This window comes from Pimephales promelas, chromosome 21 (genome assembly GCF_988280905.1).
Source record: "Pimephales promelas chromosome 21, fPimPro1.hap1.1, whole genome shotgun sequence".
Taxonomy (NCBI): domain Eukaryota; kingdom Metazoa; phylum Chordata; class Actinopteri; order Cypriniformes; family Leuciscidae; genus Pimephales; species Pimephales promelas.
The window spans coordinates 3,133,811-3,151,933 of NC_142789.1; the positions used below are offsets into that span (position 1 = coordinate 3,133,811).

General features: G+C 38.0%; 2 protein-coding genes across 7 annotated transcripts in view; both read left to right on the forward strand.

Moving 5' to 3' along the window:
* znf740a (zinc finger protein 740a) overlaps nucleotides 1–18,123 on the forward strand; it is a 380,822-nt gene that overhangs the window by 36,926 nt on the left and 325,773 nt on the right. The window lies entirely within an intron of this gene.
* Nucleotides 1,891–16,797, forward strand: hnrnpa1a (heterogeneous nuclear ribonucleoprotein A1a). 2 transcript variants are annotated; one of them, XM_039663286.2, is made up of 13 exons: nucleotides 1,891–2,041; nucleotides 2,680–2,799; nucleotides 2,883–3,029; nucleotides 3,685–3,895; nucleotides 5,536–5,628; nucleotides 5,749–5,808; nucleotides 9,683–9,784; nucleotides 9,877–10,038; nucleotides 11,087–11,251; nucleotides 14,343–14,412; nucleotides 14,841–16,316; nucleotides 16,394–16,494; nucleotides 16,684–16,797. In XM_039663286.2, the coding sequence occupies exons 1-10, from the start codon at nucleotides 2,030–2,032 to the stop codon at nucleotides 14,402–14,404; spliced, it is 1,134 nt and encodes a 377-aa protein (XP_039519220.2). In that variant the 5' UTR covers nucleotides 1,891–2,029; the 3' UTR covers nucleotides 14,405–14,412; nucleotides 14,841–16,316; nucleotides 16,394–16,494; nucleotides 16,684–16,797. The 2 variants fall into 2 exon arrangements, with proteins under 2 accessions (XP_039519220.2, XP_039519223.2); XM_039663289.2 differs by lacking the exon at nucleotides 5,749–5,808.

The window sequence follows — 18,123 nt, forward strand, 5'->3', positions numbered from 1 at the left end:
AGGCTGGTGGTGGTGGTGTAATGGTGTGGGGGATGTTTTCTTGGCACACTTTAGGCCCCTTAGTGCCAATTGGGCATCGTTTAAACGCCACGGCCTACCTGAGCATTGTTTCTGACCATGTCCATCCCTTTATGGCCACCATGACCCCATCCTCTGATGGCTACTTCCAGCAGGATAATGCACCATGTCACAAAGTTCCAATCATTTCAAATTGGTTTATTGAACATGACAATGAGTTGACTGTACTAAAATGGCCGCCACAGTCACCAGATCTCAACCCAATAGAGCATCTTTGGGATGTGGTGGAACGGGAGCTTCGTGCCCTGGATGTGCATCCCACAAATCTCCATCAACTGCAAGATGCTATCCTATCAATATGGGCCAATATTTCTAAAGAATGCTTTCAGCACCTTGTTGAATCAATGCCACGTAGAATTAAGGCGAAAGGGGGTCAAACACAGTATTAGTATGGTGTTCCTAATAATCCTTTAGGTGAGTGTATGATGATTTGATGCTCAAGAAACATTATTATTATTTTGCTGCTAAATGTTTTTGGGGAAACTGTGAAGTGTGCATTGTCATTCTACATCCCATCGTCATTGCTTGTTGAATAAAAGCATTGATTTCTTTCAACAAGCATTCAACAAGAAAAAGCCTATTGGCCCCAAATGTTTGAATGTTAATGTGAATATCACTCAGTTAAAAGCAAAGATTGATGAAAGCAATTAAGTTAAAATAAATTAAAGTTATCCATTCTATGTCCGTGAACTTGAAAATCTTGAGTCAAATTAAAGTCAAAATTGAACTGAATATTTATTAATGTATTCTCTATTGTGCACAATGCAAATTATTGTGAAATATTACAAATAATAAAGTTAAGGTTTGTCTTTTGCCTATGAAATTACTTAAATGCTTGCTCTTGAATCGCCTGAATAAAGAAACTGACATTTGTGTAACTCTCACGCCCTATATGTAAAATAAACCCAAAAACGTAAACAAGTTTAATTATTTAATTTTAATTATTTATTTATTTAAGAGGGACAGTGCATATGAATGAACTGCAGTCCCCCGTCAGGTCATAACAGTATAACACAGCTAAACATTGAAATTAAATACGATACAACACAATTTAAAAGACGATACAAATTTCAACAACATATTATAAAAGACACCACGGTTAGCAGACAGGGCATAGTACAGCAGACACACAAATACTGTACACATACACAGTAAAGTGCTATTCTATGTACATCAAGTACATTTTAAATATGTTAAAGTGCAATTTAATGCAGTAAAAAGTCTTGGATCTGGATATGTATATATACACAACAATACAACAGTGAGCAAACCCATACACATAAAACAAACCCATACACATAAAATACAACAAAGACCGCTTTAGTGGTCACAAATTTGATGTGTCTTGAGTCATTGTTTGAGTTGGTTCTTGGGGGTGAGTCGGACATTCTCTCACGGCAGCCGGTCACTTGTTCCAGATCTCTGACCCCTTCATTGACAATACATATTGTCCAAATGTTGTACGTACCATAATCACCTCTCGTGGAGGCCCTGCTTACAGCTCTATGATGACACTAATATAGCTTATCCATGTTTCTTTCTTTTTTTTTTTTGTTTTCTTTTTTTTTGCATTCCAACATTAACATAAATGAAACTTTAAGACTTCACAGACTGAGATATAACAATTGGCATTACATAAACAAATCATACAGGTTAAACAAATCAATTAATTTCTTGGTTCTCATAGGCATATTGGGCTGCTCTTTCAATATATATTAAACTGGTGCAATTCTTAAAACTTTACATTTGTAAATAAAATATTTTACAAAATATAGACAATTCAAAATGTGAACATACTATTCCCCATTTTCTCTCACGAAAGAAGGAAGCGGGCGTGGTCCCGCCGATGCGCAGTGACCTCACGACGTAAGGGCCCAAGTGACCGGGTACGCGCACGCTCATTTTCTGCGAGACTTGCGCGAGGTCTGCTGTCAGTCACCGGGAGACCGCCATGTCCAAAGAGGTAAAAAAAAAAGCCAATATATTATGCTTGTAGCTTATAGATTACATTATAACTGCAAAACTGCAAAGTTTCCTGTAGTTGTTAAAAAGCAAAATGCCGAAGAGAAAATTTATTTATTTAGGAAGACGATTGTGTATGATTAAACGCCCGCGGCTTCGTCTCATTTCTTTGTTCGCAGCAGCGGCTCGTAACGATACACGAGCTGTAGCACATTTCGTTTATTTCGAATTGTTCCAAACAGTCATTCTGCATTCATTTGGGCTTTATCGATACTCATGTTCTGTTTGTGTGTATCTATTTTACCGTCGGTGTTTTGAAAATACATGTTATTTGTTTTGCCGCGGTAGGCCGCGCGATGAGCTCGTGCACAACAGATCGAAAATATTTTTACACAACATCGGCCGCGCGCACCAACAGTTGCAGTTTCGATGTGAATGAATAAACGAGCTGGTTCAATTTGCCTCTTTTCTTTAAAGAAACTTGTTTTATAGTGTTCGTTAGGATTGTGTAATTGGAAAACGCGCAGATGCCTGATTAAATATATGCTGCTTCTGTTTGATTAGGTAAATTACAAACATAGAGCTGTTTGTAGAGTTGTCATTTAATATATTTACTTTTAATGGTTTTGTTTCTCTCAGCAACCCCCCCGTGAGCCTGAGCAGCTCCGAAAACTCTTTATAGGGGGTCTCAGTTTCGAGACGACAGATGAGAGTCTAAGGGCCCATTTTGAGCAATGGGGAACTCTTACAGACTGTGTGGTGAGTCCATCTGCAATGCATTCACATGCTAATGACCGAAAGCATGCACTGAAACCAACTTCGTAACCCTTCTCTACTCGCAGGTGATGAGGGACCCCAACACAAAGAGGTCGAGGGGTTTCGGGTTCGTGACCTATAGTTCAGTGGGTGAGGTGGATGCAGCGATGGACGCTCGTCCGCACAAAGTCGACGGAAGAGCTGTTGAACCCAAGAGGGCGGTTTCTAGAGAAGTAGGTTGCTTATTCTGACAAATCTCACTTACACAACCAGTATTCCAGCTTATATAAAATAAAATTAAACCACAGTCTGGTATTTACCACTAGAAATCTCTCTTTCAAATTCAATATTTCCAAAGCTTTGAATACTTATAATAATTATAAAGACATCAAAATAATAAAATATTATAACATAACTTAAATTTAAATGTACAAATTAACAGTGTAACAAATTAGTATGTGTCTCTCTCACATACATATGTACACACACACACAGTAGTGGCCAGAGGGGGATATTAGTTTGGATAAAACCATCCAATATGAGGAGAATAATTTAGGTTCTTTATTTTAAATATGAGCGAAAACAAAAACTAAACTTGGTAAATAATTTATCTGATAATTATTTTGAAAAAAAGGCTAAATTCTTGTTCTCAATACATTGACTACAACATAATCAGCTATTAATATTTAATTGGTTCTCTCTTACTTTTGCATTTTGTGAAATATACATTTTCCCAGTTTTTATAAAATCAAATAAAAAAAACACTACCACTAACAATTTTTAAAATGTCTATTTAAAAAGAATTCTCTTGTATATTAATAACAATATTTTTATCTTACATTTGTATTCGAATAATTGATGTCAGGACTCTAATTTCCCTGATTACAGGACTCGAGCAGACCAGGCGCTCACTCCACCGTTAAAAAGATTTTTGTGGGCGGAATCAAAGAAGACACAGATGAGGAGCACCTGCGCGAGTATTTCTGCCAGTTCGGTAAAATTGAAGAAGTGAACATCATGACAGAGAAGAACAGTGATAAGAGGAGGGGCTTCGCCTTCATAACGTTTGACGACCACGACTCCGTTGACAGGATTGTCAGTAAGTGACTGCTGTTTATTTGACTGTCAGCAGTTTTATATACAGCACAGGGCTCCAGACTAACTTTTTTCACCTCTGTCCTGGAACCGTCCTGAATGACAATTTGAACCGTCCTAAAGTGAATGTCAGCCGTCCCAAAATAAAACTTTTGTTTCTGTACCTGCTGTTATCATCCATAGCTGTTAGTTAACTAAAACAATTCAGATGACTAAAATATAATGGGTTTAGTTCAACTGTAATGCATTAATTTAGAATTTCTCTAAAATTTCCAAACCTACATACTTGCAGAGAAAAAAAATCTATTAAGCAGTTAATATGAATGATTTTAAAGTTTGAACATGCAATACAGATACAGATTTAACTACTGTGACTTAAAAAAATACCTTATTTTTTTCCAAACAAAATTATTGTTTATCTTGCCTGAATGTTTGCACTCATTGCATTTTTACAATGGGGAAATGTTGTTAAGAATTTACACAACACAACGCTTGATTTAAATTGTTTAATTAAATTGAAAAAAGTTGCAAAAATAAATACAATAAAAATACAAATAATGAAAAATAAAGAAAAAAGTTTTTAAAGTTTTCATAGACAGAAACTGAATAAAGTAATCAAATGGAAAATAACACTGGATATTATTTTAGTCCAAAATAAATTAAATAGGTCTACATAGGCTATCAATCCTGATTCCTTTAACTTTAATTCCTTAAACTTGTTGTTTTCACGACAAAATTAATGACCGAGACATATGGTTGCTGTCTCTTTAAGAGCTATGGCACGGATTCTGTGTTCATTATGCTGGCATGCGTTTTATGCTTATTAAAGACAAAACCGACTATATTTAGACTATTATACTCACGAAGACCGAAATTGACATAGTTTTGCATGTTAAATGCAATATAATCCGTGAAAAATAACTTTTGTTACTGGCCAGCTGTTCTTGAGGTGGATTTTCTATGTGCGCATAGTCATCCCAGAGAGCGCGCGAGCACTGATCAGTTTAAAATCGCCTGAATGTTTAAACTGGTAAGACTTAAAAAAGACGTGCAAATGGTAAACTTCATTCAGGATGCACTGCTAGCCCGATTGTTCACGTGCATATCCCGTCATGTCCCACTCCTGAACGCGAGTGTGTATTATCGCAGCAGTGACTGATGCTTGCCTTCCACAACAGTTTGAGAGAAGAGAAGACGCGGCGCCGCTAAACACTGACGCTGTTTGTGAAATTGCGTCTGGCATTTTATAATCTATGTGGATTACGATTGCGGGAATATCCCGCATTATAATTAGGAGACCTGCGGGAATGATTAGAATTATGCGCAATACCCGCGCCGAAATTCGAGCCCTGTGAACACGCATACAAAATGTCTTTCGTCCTGTAGGCGTCCTGGAGAATATTTCTGTTCGTCCTAAACACATTTTCTATCGTCCCCAGGACGATAGGACGCCGTTAGTCTCGAGCCCTGATACAGCAGTGTCTCTCTATTTGAAGAGAATCAAAACCATTCATCAAAGTTATACATGCATTGTGAACAATACCCGTTCTTGTCTTAGGCCCGTTCTTGATCCACTTTGACTACTGTATATAAATATATTTCTTTTAAAACAGTGTCAATTTTTTTTCTTCCTTTGATCCACAGTTCAGAAGTACCATACAGTGAATGGACACAACTGTGAAGTCAGGAAAGCTCTCTCCAGAGAGGAGATGAACAGAGTCTCCATGACTCCACGAGGTGAGAATTGCTTAATGGAAATGATATGCCGTAAATTTCCTCAGAGTCAATCATTTTAGCTGTCGCGTAGTCCTGTGATGTTTTGTTCTGACTATTAAAATCTTTCATAAAACCCATCAGGTGGGCGAGGGGGTGGTGGCGGTGGAAACTTTGGAAGAGGAGGTGGTGGATATGGAGGAGGTACCGTTTTGCATATGTTTTTATTTTTTTATCGTTGTAGTGCTCTATAGCAGAGTTTCTTGAATTTCCCCTAATATTACTTTAGTAAACATGAAATTTAACTTACTCACACGTTCTTAAAATACAATTGCATACATCATCAAATATGAATAATTAGATCCTAGTGCTCTAGCAGTGAAAGAAATTGCCTTTTTTTTTGTGTGTGTGTGTGTGTGTATGTGCTATGCAAATAAGTATAACGATGTGGTCAGAAGGCACGAAGACAGAGTCAAAAACAAAACAGGCTTTATTAATTTTCTGAACACGAAGCACAATAATGCAAACCATATAATGCATAAACAAGGTCTATATAAACAAGCGTAGAGCAAAGGAAAGTAAACTAGACATACGTGAAACTAATACACAACTCTAGCAATGAACAAGAACATAATCAGAAACCAATGAAAGCTAAACTAAACAGAGCGGGGGAACAGAATGCAAAAATAAGGGTCCGGATAGCAGAACAGAATCCTGACAGTTAGTCATTTTCAGCCGTTTTAGTTCCTTTTCACAACACAGTTGATTGCTCTGGTCTGAATCCGTTGGTGAAACGAACCAAAATGCAGTTACGTGACAACATCCACATCACTCATTGGCCAGATGTGTCTTTGAAGGTATTTCCTAAACCGTTCTTCGATTGGTCAGAATTAACGTGCGGGATTTTATTTATTTTGTTTGTTGGCCGGTAATTACTGGACATTGGCCGGGAAAAAAATTAAATGTCCGACAATTTAATCTCTCCGGTCAAATTGTCTGATTAAAATGGCGTAATAGCCCTCCTAACACAATCTGAATTTGAGAATAAGCCAAAAATGTATAAAGACCCGGGTTCGAATCCACTGTGAGACACCAATGTGTCCCTGAGCAAGACTTTTAACCCCTAGTTGCTCCAGAGGCGTGCGACCTCTGACATGTATAGCAATTGTAAGTCACTTTGGATAAAAGCGTCAGCTAAATGATTAGATGCGAATGTAAATCTCCATGATTTCAACAAAATGTATCCAGTAGGGCAAAACCAGCAATTTTTTTCCATTAGACTAAGATTCTTAGTTAAATAAAAAATAGCAGACCTACCTCAATCCACACCGAGATGTTTTTATCTAGATGCGGTGTGGACGCGTTTGGAAAAAATTTCCATTATGAGTGCGTATATGTTTGAAATAACAAACTTGAGCGCGCAAAATATGTGAACAGGCCACTGAGAGGCGATATTTGACAGGCATATGATCAAAATGTCCGTCACTGTGACCCGCACCATTTTTTTTCTAGCGGAAACTTAGTCGTTTTGTAAGTCATACTATGGAGAGACATCTGCGCAGGCTAATTGTATCCCTGGTTGTCATATACTACATAGTTTGTATGTAGGGCTGCAACGATTCCTCGATTTAAGTTGAGTGCTCTATTTTAAAATATCCTTGATTACAATTTACTCGTGTCGAGTGACCTGCAAAATACCAGAAGTGGTTCGTTCGATGGACGAGAATCCATTAACCGCTTTATACGCTCTATGCATGAACCCTGCTGATTAGGGGTGGCATGGTACATGAAAAAACACCCGAACCGTTCGGTTCGCTTGTCTTGGTTCGGAGCGTGTGTGCGTCTCACGGTTCGACGCATGCGCAATGTAACCTCGTGCCCGTATGTGACGTGTTTTCTTTTCGCGCGACATAAACTTGTTCGACTTGGACCGGCGCTGCACAAAGCGACCGGTGAATAACATCATACTAGCGCGAGTCGATTTGATGTCATTTCCGATCGCTCGGTGCAGCCAGCTAGTTCAAGTTAGTAATCAAGCCAGTAAAAGTGGAGTATGGAGCGCTGCAGGTCATGGTACGTGGAGAAATGGCAAGTGGGAGAGAGATGAGGGAGTTGGAGGATGCGCCAGCGTCGTATGAGTGGGAACATTTTGGATTTCATGTTATGATATTTTAATATAACGCTACAGTGGCACTTTATGTATAGATAAGAGCTTCAGTCATACGTTTCCAAATCCTGCACTTTAATTTTAAGTGGAAAAAGTACCCTCACATTTTGGGAATAGAAGCATTGTTGATACTGTTTTTGTGTTGAGGTTGAACTTAAATTTCACTTTATGTTTATGGCCTTTGCTATTGCTATTATAGCTTAATTATCTATAGGCAATGAGGTTTCATGTATATTGACATTTAAAAGACAGTGTTTTAGGAGTTCCTCTCTTTTTCTTTTAAAAGATAGAATTTTGGTAAGAGCTACAAAAGTTAGCAGTTGATACATGAAAGTTAATTTCTTTGTGTGAATAAGATTTATGTGATAAAAATGCACAAGTTCTTGTAGAGATAGTGATACACATTCTCCTTTTTTTGCCAAATAAACAAAAAGCATGTCAATTTATTCTCTCTTGCTGTATCTAAATCTCACCTAGCTTTCCTCTGAGATAGTCCCAAAATGTGCTTAAAGTCAAAGAGTCAAATTCAGTTTGTGCATGATTGCACGAATATAATATATATATTTTTTTAATACTGTATCCTAAAGTGTGGATAATTAAGCTATATATCACATGCTGAAGTACATTTCTGGAGTGTTAAGATTAAAAGAAAAAATAACAAGAACCGTACAGAACCGAAAACCGTGACCCTAAAACCGTGATACAAACCGAACCGTGGGTTTTGTGAACCGTGCCACCCCTACTGCTGATGTGTGTCCGAAAGAATCTCCGCCAGCTTCTTTACTTCCGCAAGCGCGTTCTGCAGGCAAAGAAAAAAAATTCACTTTCTCAGAAACGGAGACAACTATTTTAGAAACTGATTCGCTTGTTCGATTTCATACGAAATCAGAGAACACTCACCCTCAAAGTTGTTGATGTAGCTCAAAATATACAATTTAAAGCCCTTCTCTTTTTTACTCTTATGTGTGACCACTTACTGCCTCACAGTGTTGTTAACATCATTCACGTTAACCGACGGAAGTTTTTGTAAACAGCAAGTGTAATTTGACACTATCTGCACCTAATAATGCAAAACCGGCTTCTGACGCAGCACTGGAAGTAATTGGGCGTGCTGAGACAAACCCGGAAGCGATCGTGCATAGAGTCTATTACATTGTTTTCTAAAGTTATGTGATATATTAACCATTTAAAATCATAATGGAGCATTGTGCCATTGTGAGATTCATGTAAAGGCTGCGATTCATGTAAATGAGTATATGCGCTGTTTTTTTTCCACAGAGATCCACAATGCTTTAATGATTTGCATGCGTGCAGATTACATGTTAAAAGTACCTCAGCTCTGTTCACATGGCCAACTAGCAGCCTGGAGTGCGTACTACATCGAATTTCACACTTTTGCGTTACCATATGCACCCACTCATAACCCTGGTCTAAACACAAAATTAAAAGTGATAACGCAACTCCAATTTTGCGTTTTCTGTTCAGATCCTTTTTGTGTAAACATAGCCTAAATGAGGCAGGTGTGAAAACACAATAAAGACTGCTGATCTTTTACCAGTATCAGCACTGCTTGACTCTGTTTAGGCTTGTTTAGTGCAAATCTACAAGGTAGAAAGAGAAAATTACATTCGTCACTTGAAATTGTTATTAACTCAATACACATGCATGAAGTGTAAAACAAGGCAATGGCATAGCATACAATGGCATACAATATTGCGGTTTTCGTGACAGCCCCAATTAGTCCTTCATTTCACATTTTTTAAAATTATTTCATGGAATAATTGTGGAAGAAGGTTATTTGGGTTGTAAGGACAACTCCGATGGTACTCTGACCCAACTGCATGAAAACTACTGGTTTAAGCTGTTCTTTATGAGTTTTTTTTTTAATTTTGAGATGTTTTTCATTTGTAGGTGGATATGGAGGAGGAGGTGGAGGTGGTGGAGGAGGAAGAGGAGGTGGTGGAGGAGGTTACGGTGGAAATGATGGTGGATATAACGGCTACGGAGGGAATGGTAAATCTATAGGTTTACATTTTTTATTTTTATACACTTGACTGTTAAACATTGTTTCCACAATAATGTTTGATTTATCCACCATCTATCAGGCGGCTATGGTGGAGGCGGGTCGAATTACGGTGGTGGAAACCGTGGTTATGGAGGAGGAGGTGGTGGAGGCGGCGGTTATGGAAACCAAGGTGGAGGATACGGTGGCGGCGGCGGATATGATAACTACAACAATGGTGGTGGAGGAGGCAACTTTGGAGGAGGTCAGTTATCTTGTTAGCCCTTCGTGTTCTCATTTTTGTTTTTTTGTTTTAACCATCTGGTGCTCCTCAGATTTTATTTATTTATTTTTAATTCATCGGAATGGTACAAAACTTGGTAAAGGCACTTGTGTGAACACAAAAAATTATGGAAACGATTCAAAAAGGTTAAATGCTCATGAAAATGAGTCACACTTGCGCTCCTTGTGGTCAAAAATGACTGCAGTGGAAATGAATGGGAGATTAATTTCATCTAGTGAGAATTTTTGGTACTGCCACCAAATAGAATCTTACTGAAAGCTTATTTTTTAACTCAAATTTGGACCTCAATTTGTTTAGATTTATGGCTTTGATTTTTAATGCAGATTTAGAGTAAAACATGATTTTTGAAATTATATGTATTTCATATAAAATTGAAAATAGTATTTTTGTGCATTTTTCATAACAATAAATGTTAGATTCTGTATTTTTTTAAACTTTTTTTAACTTCAGCAATAATGTGCCAAGTGTCATCATTAAAAAGAAATCAGACTTGAGTCTATGCTCTAAAGCAGTGTTTCCCAACCCTGTTCCTGGCGGCACACCAACACTGCGTTTATTCTTTGTCTCCCTTATCAAACACACCTGATTCAACCCATCAGCTCATAATCAGGTGGGTTAATGAGCTGATGGGTTGAATCGGGTGTGTTTGATTAGGGAGACAAAGAAAACACGCAGTGTTGGTGTGCCGCCAGGAACAGGGTTGGGAAACACTGCTCTAAAGCATTCAAGATTTACGTTGGAAATAACATTTTCAGTTCTATGCTCAAAACCTGAATAGAGGGATTATAAATACAGTGCAAATATAAATAAGTACCATAAAATACAAATTATTAAAAAAATATTATCAAAGTGAAATATAGGACATTCGTTTAATTTTAATAAATAAAAAATGTCAAACGCAAAGAGCACCAGTAAGTCATAAAATGTTAAAACTAAGTATATATTGTCAAAATGGTTCTATATACGGGACCCTTCTGCTTCTGTAGCAAATATCACTGAATTTTCACAGGCAACTTTGGAGGTGGCGGTGGTGGTGGCGGCAACGACTATAATGACTTTGGCAACTACAACAACCAATCTTCCTCTAACTACGGCCCGATGAAGGGAGGAAACTACGGAGGTGGTGGTGGTGGAAGGAGCGGTGGTGGCGGCGGTGGCGGCGGCCCATATGGTGGTGAGTGAATATTGCAGTGTTGTGCATTGTATTATTAGCCTGGAAATCCAGATCCAAATCTGAAAGATTAAGGGTTTGGCATTGAGTAATGAAAATCGGCCAACTCGAGGGGCGGCACCAAGCATGCATTTGAAAATCTCAATGCATGCAATTGGAAAACACTACGACCAATCGCAACAATAATAAAAAAAAAGCCCCATACGCTTAGCTAACGTTACCAACGGTGCTAACTGGTAGATTACACTCTTGCTTATCCGGTCGGCAAAACGGCAAAAATGTCCTTCTTGCAAAGGAATGATTCGGGCGTCATCTTCTGTTCCTCTTTTAGATAAGTCTAACTCGTTCATTGTAGCGGCCAAAGCCATTTCAAACAAGTGGTGTTCATTCATAGCCATCTTCCAATGTTTACTAATGACTTCGACATCGCAGCGCTGTCGTCATCTCGCCTCTGGACTGATGTGATTGGTGCAGCTCAGATACAAGGGCATAGTTAATGAGCATCATTACTCAATGCCTAAGTAACTCGCTGAGCAAATTAAACGTGTGCTCTCGCGAGAACTCTGGAGTTCCAGGGTGTGGTATTATAATATTATATTTCAATTCAAACTGTTACACTAACTCCGTGTCTTAACCAGATGCGATACAATTCCAGCGACAAGCAATTTGTCCGTCTACACCAGATGTGACTCATCAACAGGACATGACAAAATCAGTCATATATCACAGCCAATCAGAAGAGCGTGTGGGCGGAGCTCTTTCTGAAAACGCACTTCACTCGCACATAAACAAATACACAAATGTTTCAAGATATTCGCATTATTAAAAATACATACTGATTGACTGAAACGATGTTTGTCATAGAAAACACTTTTGGTTTACAGTTTAAACATTGTTGTTTCCTTTCATTTCATTTATTTTCAATATCTGGGTCGAATGATCCATTGTGGCTTTGATTATGGCTATAAAGGTCACACAAAATGATAGTTATTTAATGTTTAAAGAATTGAATCAATACCTTAGATTATCATTGCCATACTTTGTATGTTGTTGTTCCAGCAGGGACGTCACAGAAATACAAACCGTTTCTAAAAGAGAATCTCCTGTCGCTCCTCGCATATTGTCATTACCGCTAGTCTGATTAAAACGGAAAAGACACTTTTTATCACATAGCATATTGATAACTACAAAGATTAGCGCCCACACTAGCGGACGATAGCTTTTGTTTTTTTTCTAAGTGCCTGCTGGTCTGTCACTTTAAATGTTCGCGCTCTTTACAGCAGGATGGATTCTGATTGGCTGTCAAAAATTTTTTTTGTTAATTACCAGGAAAAAATCGCTCTGAAAGTGATTCCAACGATATTGTTCCTCTGTGCCTTTATCATTATAGCTGTGGTGTGAACTCTTCAATTCTTGAATATTGAGAATGATTTTTAGAGCTATATCATTAGCGCAATCGTCCTTGGTGTGAACTGGACTATCAGCGATTACAGGCCCAAAGAAGGCCAGAACATAAATGATCACATTCATCTAATCTTTCCTAATGATCCGCCCCATAAGCAGGCCATCAAATAAAAACGCGTCTCTGTAGGCAGACGTGGGTTGGTCGCAGACGTGGGTTGGTCACCGACATGGGTTCGTTGATAGACGCTGGCTTCGACTTCGCTTGCAGCCGTGCACAAGCGCAAAACCTCCCAACACCCGCTGTCGGTGATTGGTTGGAACACTATTTATTTTATTTTTAAGTGGTTGGTGAAACCAATTGTTTTTGAGTGCAGATTTCAGAGACGCGTTTTTTTTTTTGACGTCCTTCTTATGGTGCAGCTAGCGGTAGGGCTGCAACAAACGATTATTTTGATAATCGATTATTAGAACGATTAATCGACTAATCGTTGTTTATTTTGCCGGCTTATCAGTAAGTTTGGAACTGTTATTCACCTTTTTCAATTCATTATACATATTACTATAATATAAAAAAAGATTTTTTTTGCTTTTGAAATAGTTGTTTTAATGAACTTGAGCCAACTAAACAGGTCATTCTCTTTAAGTTTTCAGATTTCAGTCCAACTCAAATCACACACAAATGCTCTCTAAGCATTGTTTAATAGACCCACTGCTTTTCTTAGAACTGAAACAGAAAAAGGGATATTTACTTCAGGACACAAAAAAAGGGTAAATATTAATCTGCAAACCATTATTATAAATATAAAATTACAGTCTTTTTTTACATGACAATTGAGCTGACAGAGATGCTCTCATTCACCTTTTAATTTACAGTATAAAAAAGAAAAAGTAACTGCCATGATATTCTTCCTAACATCTCCTTTTGTAAGTCTTCATCATTATGGAACAAAATACAGGCAATGAGTGATAAGACTATATTACCTAATAGTGTTACAATAATAAAAACAGCCCTAACTCCTAAGCTTGATCAAGCTTTATTCAATGCTAAATAAATCATCACATTACTGTAATTATATTATTATTCATAATATTATTAGTAGTAGTATTGCATTATCTAATAAAGGGAGTTTTGTTACCACTATTTAGTTAGCTCCAGCTGGAGAACACTCGATTCTCACCGGCTCCTCTTGTGTCAGGATGTGTCCTCTTTAAGTGCTCCAACATGCATGTTGTGCTCCCGTGAAAAGCAAGTTCCGCCTTGCATGTATTGCACACGACAGCATTGTTGGTTTTAAGTTTTAAACTTTCCCAAACCTTGCTAGTTCGGATTTGTTTGCACTCCGTCATAATTCGCGCTGTTTTTTCTTTTATCGCAATAGCATTTGTGAAGTGCCAAAGCGCCGTAGCGGTCAAATCGCAATATTGTACGCCCTTACATTAGGTCAAGTGAGATCAAACGACTACTCGACAACAAAAGAAATTTGTCGACTAATTGTTTCAGCCCTAGCTAGCGGATCATCAGGAAAGATTACATGAATGTGATCATTTATATTTGGGGCTTTTTTCGGTCTGTAATCACTGATGCAACCTTTTAAGGCTCTTTTGGAAGTTGGGATGTTATCAAAAGCAGCAATTATGGCACTATTATGACTGAAATTTTGTCTCAGCTCGATCATGCTTCTTTTTATAGGTGGTTATGGAGGAGGCTCCAGTGGTGGTTATGGAGGCAGCTCTGGCGGGCGAAGGTTTTAAATACCAGGGTAAGAATCGGCCCGCTTATGCAAAAAGGGCTCTCTAAAGTTTGCCATCAGTTTTTTAGCTCATCCATGTCCAAACATCTCATAAGATGCGTAACCTATGCAAATGTTAGCCCCTAATCACTCTTCAATTGGTCGGTAAATTAGTAAAACCATTGAGTTTTCAGTGCAGGGGATCCAGCAGCAAACCTTCAAATGTTGTTAAGCTAAGATCCAGTATCACAAGACGAATGTTGATTTTGAGTTGCTCTCCAAACCTTCTGGCTGCAGCACATGCAAACCCATCCTCATTGTCCTAACAATGCAGTCTTAGCTGACCTGAAGGTTTGCTTCTGTGCTACTACTACTCATTCCCCTCCAGTTCAGCTCTTGATAAAGACAAAGCAAGGTTGCAAAGTGTAACTGAATTTATGTTCCGTATTGTCCAACAGGCCACAGTACTTAGAGGAGAGCCAGAGAGAGATGACAGGGAAAGGAGAGAAGCAAGCAGGTTTACACCTAGATCTGCCCAGCCAAGCAGCGTGGTGGCGATATTAACGTCTGCCACGCGAAGAGAACGTGTTCAGTAGGGGAGGAAAATCATGTGGGAATGGGGTTGGGGGTTTTGAAAGTGTAAAAAAAAAAAAAGAAACAAAAAAGGAACGTTTCAAAAGTACTCTTGTCCTTGAAGAAACTTGCTAGTTTGTAGTTTTCCCTTTTTATTTTTTGTCTATGTAGTGCAAAGCATTCCAATGAGGTTTTATGCAGGGTTTAATTGTGTTGGCTTTTCTCTTGAACCAGTAAGGTGTCTGTCTTTTGATTTTTTTTTTTTTTTTTTTTTTTTTTTAAATGTAAACAGTCACCAATCAAGATTAAATAAACCGCTCCAGTTTTTTTTTATTTAATTGCATTCGTCAGTGTTTTGATTTGGTAAATGATGTTCTTCAGTACCCGCCCAGTTGCATGATTGTGTTAAACGCAACGGACCCTGATTCCGTAGAGTATTTACCCTAAAGTCACATTGAAACCTGACATTGGTTGCTGACTATTTAATATAATCCCGGGTTATATTTTTAACATCCATGTGAAATAGCAGTAATCAGATTGCGTACATTACCTAATTTAGCGTAATCAGCTTGCTCATTTACTTTTATAATTGGGCCTAGCGCACGTTCTAGTCTTTTTGTATTGTGCAACATATGGGTAGCAAGTAGTTCATCCTTTGGACAAGCTATGTTCCTCTGTACGAGTTCCTGTGCTGAATGAAATCCGTACGAGGATTTTTAGCAACTCTGAATTGCCACCCGAGAGCAATCTCGCACGTAAACGGTCAGAAGTGCCAGCAGAGGAGGAAGGAGCCAGCTTAAAGTCTAGCCAAAGAGAAGAGACTGTTGAGAAGCGCTTCATCGAAGAGAGGCTAGCCGTTGGGATGAGCCAGCTGAGAGGCTAGCTTATTGGGATCGCCAGCAAGTCTTATTGAGAACAGATGATTGCTGTTGTAAGACTAGCGAGAAACAGCTACCAAAGTAAGGTGTTTAACATGCCAGACTGGTAGGTAAGAGGAGCATTTTAGTTTTCTTTCATGTGAATTATTTGTGCTCATCAAAATGAGGTAACAGTGTAAAGATTTTGTTGCTTGGTTGTTTTCGTGGTTGTGGTGAAAACATGACTGCCGAACTATCACAGTGACCACATTTTCAACTGTGTCTTAAGTAAGGTTCGGTTTCTAAATTTTATGTTCTAAAAGTAGTCTTTTGTGTCAGTGGTGCATGAGACACTTCAACCTTTCTGTGCTTGACTACATGTCTGTTTGTTGGTCTCCTTGTTTGGGTTTTAAGTCGATTCCTTCTTTTTCCAGGGATATAAACTGGTGGATTTTATACCTGTGACACAGTTACAGCAAATGCAAACGATCTGTGAACTTGAAGGTGAGTTCATTTCATTCGATTTATCATCGTTTGGTATCTAAAGTTGTTATTCAAATTATTCTTTTCTTTATTTCCAGTGTGTCGCAAACAGCAACTGCACAAACATTTTAACATTCCTATTATGAAACTGCGGTTTTACCCATGTTTGCAGAGTCGGACGGACAGAGTATTTGAAACGGTAAGCTATCTTTTTACCACAAGTTTTGATGCATTTTTTGGGGGAATTTTCCTTTGTGACAGTATGTCACAGGTTTTAAATGCATATGAATGTTTAATACCAGGCAATAACGAGTCAATAATTAAATTTAAGTATGCCATTTGTGTTTTTGGTAGTTTTGACGAGTTTTTCTCTTCTTTTCCCCGTCAGGTTATCAAATCATGGGACCAAACAATCGCTGCAGGACAGCATTAGAATTTTATTTTTTAATTGTTGCTTTACATTTTTTTTTAATGTCTTTTAATAAAAGTTAACATTACGGTGTGGGATGTTGAATTTATTAATGCAGTATCAGAATAATTATGTTTCAGTATATGTCTGCATGTCAACTGAGATTAAAAGCATGTTATGCTTTTAATTAAAAGCATGTTACATGATTGCGCTTTATTTTACTTTACATGCACTTTCAATGTACTTATAGTGTACTCAACCACAAAAGTACTGAGTTGTCCCAGAAATATGAACAATAATATACATTTTGAATAAAGACAAATGAACTGTTTCAAATCAAACAGAATTGTGAAAGAAATTGAAAACGAGACTAATATAATAGTATTTACTGCAATTCAACACTCAACTTTATTAGTTATATCACTATCTCACTCTAAAGCTTTAAAACCTCTGCCATGTTCGGGAAGCTTTCATGGCTTTCTGTTTTAGTTTTATGCATGTCGACCTGAATGTTAAGAAACCAGTCTTGCTTGCCATGTTGTTAAATTAACTATGACACATAGTTACCTTTATATTACTTGTTAATTTATTTGCTATGTGCATATACTGTAAATTAAAGCACAACCCATTTATCAATCACATATGTTTTAATCAAATTCAGAGAGTTGTTAATGCATTGCAGATTTTGGCAGAAGCTTTATGAGTTCAGATAGAAATAGAATAATGAATGTTAGGCTACACATGGTATAAGCTTCCCCATACTAGGAGAGGTGGAAGTAGAAAAGAATATTCTCCGGGTCATTAACGCAAGAATGCCATCATGGTGGTCTGGCCAGAGGCCTCGAGTTTAGACAAAGCATTTTCTATTTCTTCTGCCCTGTTGGGTGAGAAATTAGTCCAAATCTAGATGGGGCAAAACAGCCGCCTGGACAGACTCATTCTCAGCAGGGTGAATGAATGTGGTTTTACATTCCTCTAGGATTTTCCCTATGGTTTGTTTTTTTTCCGTCTAGCTCTCCTCATGCTCTTACATGAGGCTGAAACTAAACCTGATTGCTCTCCTGGGCATTACATGAGCACATTAGACAACAGACAAGCTTTATTCAATTAGAAATTTCCATAGCTAGAAGCAAAGTTAAGTAGATGGTAGATTCAGTCTATGGTTCTTATCAATTCCCTAAAGGGGCAACTGGTGTGGTTGCACCATTTCCACCACTGCCTTGCATACAGTCTTGTATCATTTCATAATGTGGAAATTTGTATTTTGCTTTAAATTATGGTCCTAATGCCGGTAAGACAGTATTTACATAGAACGTGTGATTACAACGTAAACTTGTAATTTTCTGAGCTACAACTTCTACCACCACCTGACCATTGCAGATTTAAGGTGTTTTCGAAGCGGGCGGTGTATGACATCAA